At 40.1% G+C, this 6,036-nt stretch overlaps 1 protein-coding gene across 1 annotated transcript in view; it reads left to right on the top strand.

Annotated features, from left to right (window-relative positions):
- The window catches only part of LOC107090417 (C-Jun-amino-terminal kinase-interacting protein 1-like), a 34,256-nt gene extending 31,487 nt beyond the window's left edge, over positions 1 to 2,769 (top strand). The window contains exons 8-10 of the mRNA XM_015383786.1: positions 895 to 965; positions 1,108 to 1,206; positions 1,409 to 2,769. Coding sequence (XP_015239272.1) covers positions 895 to 965; positions 1,108 to 1,206; positions 1,409 to 1,481 — 243 coding nt within the window. The 3' untranslated portion in view covers positions 1,482 to 2,769. The remainder of the gene's footprint in view (positions 1 to 894; positions 966 to 1,107; positions 1,207 to 1,408) is intronic.
- Positions 2,770 to 6,036: the final 3,267 nt, after the last annotated feature.

Below are 6,036 nucleotides of genomic sequence, written 5' to 3'. Positions count from 1 at the left end.
GTTTCTTCCTGTTAAAAGGGAGTTTTTCCTCTCCACTGTCTCTACAAGCATGCTTAGTGTGAGGGATTGCTGAAGAGTCAATGAGTCGATGCAATCAACTGGTTTTCCTTAGATCGAAAACGTTAAATCAATCGGACTGTATGATCTGGTTGAATTGTCTCTGTAAAGGGACCTTAGAGGACATGTTGTGACTTGGAGCTATAGAGATAAACTGAAATGAATTGAATTGGAAAGCAGGCCTCCCAACATAGAGCCTTCAGGAATACCAGCGAAAAATAAATCCTGTTAAAAATGCCATTTTCTGGTTGCTATAAATACATGGAAATGCTAATTAATTAACTAAATTCTACATTTTTGTTTTTAAAAACATAAAAAATGATCCCATTAATAGAGACTTGAGGAACTTCATGAAGAATTTCTATTACAGGATTCACTGCATTAAATCTGTCTTTCACAGGAGACCTGTTCTATTTTATTCCGTGGAAGAACATCTCATTCTCTAACAGCCTGATTCCATCTGTTGATTTTAAAATAAGAGAAATCCAGTGTGTAATATAGCCATGCATTTTCTTTACATCTAAATAAAGGATTATTAGAGCAGCAGAGGGCTAAAGGTATCCCCAGCACAGAACAGATAGGCTGAGTTCCCACCAGAGGAGCAGGACTTATTTTGTCTGTTTCTGTCAGGAACAACATTGTTTCCATTTTTTTCTAGATTGAGAACATCACAATCCAATGTTTAACTTTTTAAGTTTACATTTGGGAAGTTATGTGAGTAAATTAGTGCAGCAGAAACAGATTAAAAAAGGGTCCCCAGCATAGAGACCTGAGGAACACCACTGAAGACTCATGCTAAGTTTTCTACTAGTTGACCTGTCTGTGTCTCCATGTCAGGGAGACCAGTGTTTCCATTTCTTCCAGTTGAAGAACATCTCATTCTGTGGCTGCCATCCCAAACACAGCAGGTATGTCGACAAAATCTACTTGAATCATTTCTATGTAGAACCGCTCTCAGAGTTCTGTTGAAGGTTGTGGAGTCACTGAAAGTTCTCCTTCCTGCAGACGTTTGAACCAGCAGAACATTTTCATATCTTTGTTCTGTTGCAGGTACTTTGGATTCATCACCAAACATCCTGACCAGCAGCGCTTCGCCTGCCATGTCCTGATGTCAGACACCTCCCTACATCCTCTGGCAGAGTCGGTCCGGTGAGGAAATATCTGCTTCCTTTTGTCATATTCCAATACCCGCCTGTCTATCTATAGATAGATCTATATATAGATAGATCAGTCAAAAGTTTGTGTTTCTTTTTAAGCATTTTAAGTAAATATCTGGTTTAAAAATTAGACTTTGTGTGAAAAGACTAAACTTTGGACCTCACCTGGTCTGTTTTTTGTTCTTTTCCCTCAGGAGGGCGTTCCAGCAGTACTACAAGGAGCACATCGGATATTCCTGTCCCACCGAGGACATCTTTATTGAATGAACCCTCCTCTTCCTCCTCTGGCTCCTCCACAAAACTGAAGACTCACTCTGTGCATGTAAGCCTGGTCTTACACCCGGACAGCATATCCTCCCTGCATGGTGGGTTTTTACTGAGTTTGCTGCATCAAAAGAGACGGCCAGGTCCATCTTTAATTGCCCGGGTGACCAGGAGAATCCCTCTATGATGGACACAACCAAAACAACTTAACACACCGAAATGTCCCCAACAGTCACTTTATAGTCATGCATTTATTAACAGAAAATATTTACATGTACCCATAATTAGATATTGTATTCAATGAGCGTTGACATCCAACATTTAGAGATGATGGGAACCACAGATGATCACTTTAACAGAGAGACACAACCTCTAGGAAGAGGCTAAAAGTGCTCAACTCACAGAAGACCGCAGCTGAGATACCAACAAAGACCACTAGATGGCATTAAAACAACTGCAAACATCGGTTACACTGGGGAGAAGAAGACGAGGTGTCCAGACAGAATCACAAATAAACAGAAAAAATACCAAAGGCCCAAATAAAGCTGGTGTAGTTTGAAGGCCCTCAATGATCCAAAGGCAGCGACAACAATTGTTTTACGCTTTAACTCTATTAAATCACAGAGAAACAATCTTTCTTTTTATAGTGGCTTTTATTCAGCCACACTGAAAGGTTCCCCCTGTGGAAGGCATCCAGACTTTGACTAGGCCACTCCCTTTATTTTGTTTCTTTCAATTATTCATACATCTCCTCCAATGTAACTAAGGTTTTATGGACTGATGGTCAGAATCTGCTGGTAAGGAGCAGAAGTTATGTTTCTGTCACTTACAGCAGGTCATTCTTGTGATCTGAGACGCATTCCTGCGGCGCAGAGTACCGTCGCTCCCGTCTTTGGGTCATTCAGATGTTTCTTGGCAGATGTTAGACAGATGTTCATGCTGATTTTGGCTCTGGACAAGCTGGTTTAGCCTGTTTTGGGCTCTTGATGAGTTGAAGTCCTCTTGGAGTAGTTTTAGTAGGGCGGCCCCTTGGGGAAGGGTTCGCCTCTGGTCCTTGTTGCACCTCACTGAGGTTCAATGAACTCCTGAAGCGTTAAATAGCGCTTTGCAGCACTTTCCAGGCTGATGGACGCCAGTGACTCTGTTTCTCATCTGTCTGGAGGTTCTTTACATCTGCACTGGAAAAACTATCTAAAAATGAGCAAAAATGTCTTTAATTAAGTGAATTTACTCTTAATTTGAGTAGATAAATGAGATGATTTGCCAATGGAATGAGTATTTTTACTCTTAAAATTAGATATTTGCATAAAATGCACTTGAAATAAGACAACGCAATTTTGTTTTCTTATTTTAAATGTAAATTGGCAACGTGTCTCACTTACCTCCTCAATTCAAGAACAAATTCACTGATTTTAAGAAAAAATGACTTGTCTAGATTTCGATTTTTTTCCAGTGTGGACATGACATCTGTTTCTCTGACATCTTCTCGCCTACATCATGTCGTTGGAAAGGTTCTTCATGGGATTGACAGGAATTCAATCGGCCTGGTTTGGACGCCACTTCCCTCCTAAAGAATTTTTAGGGTTGAAGGTCACAGCTAAAGCTGTTTAAAAACAATTATTTTTTAGTAATAATTACATAATAAAAGTATTAGTTTTCCTGAAAAAAGTATAGAAATAATTATTTTCCACAATATGTAAATATTTACAGTTGGTTACCATGCCAACATGGGCACAAACGATTCTGCACCAATAGGAGTAGTAGGTGGAAGTCAGGTGAGGTGGAGCTCAGGTGTTTCCAGATCCTAATGGCTCCATGATAGAGCTGAGAAATTCCTTCTTCTTCTCTAGTTTCAATTTCTATGATTAAAAACAAAAGAAAGGAAAATGATGGTGAAAATCAGTGAGCTTTAGAGCGTCAGTGCTAAGAAGCTGCTTATCTTCTGGAAAATGTTTACTAATGCTATCCATTAATTCAATTCAACCCAGTTTATTTCTATAGCACAAATTCACAACACGTCATCTCAAGGCACTTTACAGTTCACCAGATCATACAGTCACATTGATTTGAAGTTTTCTATCTAAGGAAAACCAGTTGATTGCATCGACTTAATTACTCGAATGCAATCCCTCACACTAAGCATGCTTGTAGCGACAGTGGAGAGGAAAAACTCCCTTTTAACAGGAAGAAACCTCCAGAGAAACAGGACTACACTGGAAAACAGGCAGATCTCCAACATCTATAAACAGGATGGAGTCACAGCCAAACAGGAACAGACGAGGCGAAGCTACTATGTGAGAGCAGAACGTTAGAGATTGAACTAACAGATTCTGCAGAGTGGGAGAATAGAGATAGAATGAAGCAGAAGGATGAAATTGGGGTCCCTATGTCCTCCAGCAGTTTAAGCCTATAGCAGCATAACTATAGAGATAACTCAGGATAACCTGGGACACTCTAAGCTTTATCAAAAAGGAAAGTTTTAAGCCTAGCCTTAAAAGCATTAGTATTAGTGGACCTGGCAATCGGGACAGCGAGGGAGGGCACCACTTAAAGCTGGTTAATTAGCCGGATATTTTGAATTAGAAGTACTTGTGAAGAGCTGAAACTTTGGATCATAACCATAAAAATCAGATTCATCAGAGCTCTGCTCGGGATGAATAAATATTTTCTTCTCTTCTTGTTCTTGTCTTCTTACATACAGCTTGGGGTTGATCTCAGTCTGTTGTTTCTCCCCCTGCTTTTTGATAACCAAGCAGAGGTTCTGATCTGGTCGGTTACCTGACCAAATGTCCAACACCTCGTTGATCTGATCTAGGAGTTACGTCGATCTTACTTTTCCATCATGATGGACAATCTGCAGATCCTCACCATCTTCTCCCTGAACGGCTGGAAGAAACTGCTCTTGAAGGACTTTCTGATCCATCTCCACTGCAACCTTGTTGCACCATGCAGGACTCATGCTGTTTCTCTTCTCCAGATGTCCAAAGTGATCAGAGGGAGAGATCAGCTTGGAGAACTTTGATGCTGCTGCAGAAACATTTGGAGCGTGGCTGCACCATCAGAGATGTTCTCGACCAATCAGTGGAGCTCAGATGTTTCTCAGCTATGATTCTTCTTAAGAACCACAGCTGGAGTTTAAATTCTCTCCTTAAACAGTTTTAGTGAAGCAAAAGCTGGAATTAATAACTCCTAGAAAGCAAAACATATGAAAACAGTAAAAAATTAACTGAACCGATTCAGATCGGCTGCTTAAAGATAAAGCATGATGACATCATGATGTTTTGTCTCGGGTAACAGAGCTTTATATGGTTTCCAATCCAAATGTAACAGTGAGGTTTGTGTCGGGATGTTCAGGTGCAATGAAGATCTCCATCAAACATCTATGCTCCTGGTTTTTTTTAAAGAATGAAACAGATTCTTAACTTAAATAATAGTTTCTCCACAAGAAGCTCAGGAGGGATTGTCAGACTTCATGAGCTCCATGGTAACAGAGGCCTTCATCTGATCACACAACCTGGACCTGCTAGTTTCCAGAAGCACCAAACCTGCATTTTCAGACATTTAGAGCAGACAATCTGATGTTTTAAAGGGGAAGATGCCTCATTTTTTGCTTTAATTTTTCTTCCAAATGTGACTGAAAACGTTGACGGGCGGGAAGAGTCGAACCCGAAACACTGCTGTGCAATCTGTGTGTGTGAGCGAGAGAGAGATGCTGTTCAGTCGTCCTTTCATCACTTTAAGACGATGTTTGTTCTGCTTTATCTGCTCAAATCCGGAGCCAAACCCAAAGAAAAAGCTGCTGAGAAAATAAGCAGGAAATGTTTTGGAAAGGTCACAGGAAAGATATTTCTAAAATGAGACGAGAGAAACTGATAAATATTAAAATAAAATCATATTTTCTGCTTTGGAATAATAAAAGTGGTGAAAACAATTGAATCTCAAGATGAAGGAAACTATGACCAAATTTAAACCGCAGAAATTGCAGAATTTGAACTCTTAGGTGTCATTTTCCCCTGAAAGTCTGAATCAGAAAATCTTTACTTGTGTTTTTGTTTCCTTCTTTAAACTCAATAGGAGTATTTTCTTCATGTAAATCCTCAGTTGCTGCTTTTACTCCAGAAACAAATAAGAACCTGGACTAGAACCCAGCAGTCTGGGAGCCACCCTGATAACCGGGTTCATGTCATGCTGCCCTCCAGTGGCCACAGCAGGCATTACAGAGTTTAGCTCAGATTGAGCAGATGAGGCCTTTGATCATGGAGCACCTTAACCTTATTTGTATACATTTGACAAGCAGTGCCTGTTTTTTTTTCTTCTTCCTCTTATTTTTCTGCACTAACTGGCCCCCTCCAGAAACACATAACCGAACCTACAAAACCCAAACAGATGAGTAGTCCTGTGATTCAGTCCGATCGGTCATGTCTAAGGTGGCTGCCATGAAAACAGTTTATTTAATGGAGCTGAGATCTACGGAAGAGGATTAGGGCCACTGGAAAAAAAAAAAAGTTAACTGTTTTTTTTTTTATTTTATTTCAGTATAGTATGGGAAAAAAGTCAG

Source organism: Cyprinodon variegatus, unplaced genomic scaffold (assembly GCF_000732505.1).
Source record: "Cyprinodon variegatus isolate N-32 unplaced genomic scaffold, C_variegatus-1.0 Scaffold294, whole genome shotgun sequence".
In the NCBI taxonomy this organism is placed as follows: domain Eukaryota; kingdom Metazoa; phylum Chordata; class Actinopteri; order Cyprinodontiformes; family Cyprinodontidae; genus Cyprinodon; species Cyprinodon variegatus.
The sequence above is the reverse complement of the archived record's forward strand: the minus strand, read 5'-3'. Positions and strand labels throughout refer to the sequence as shown.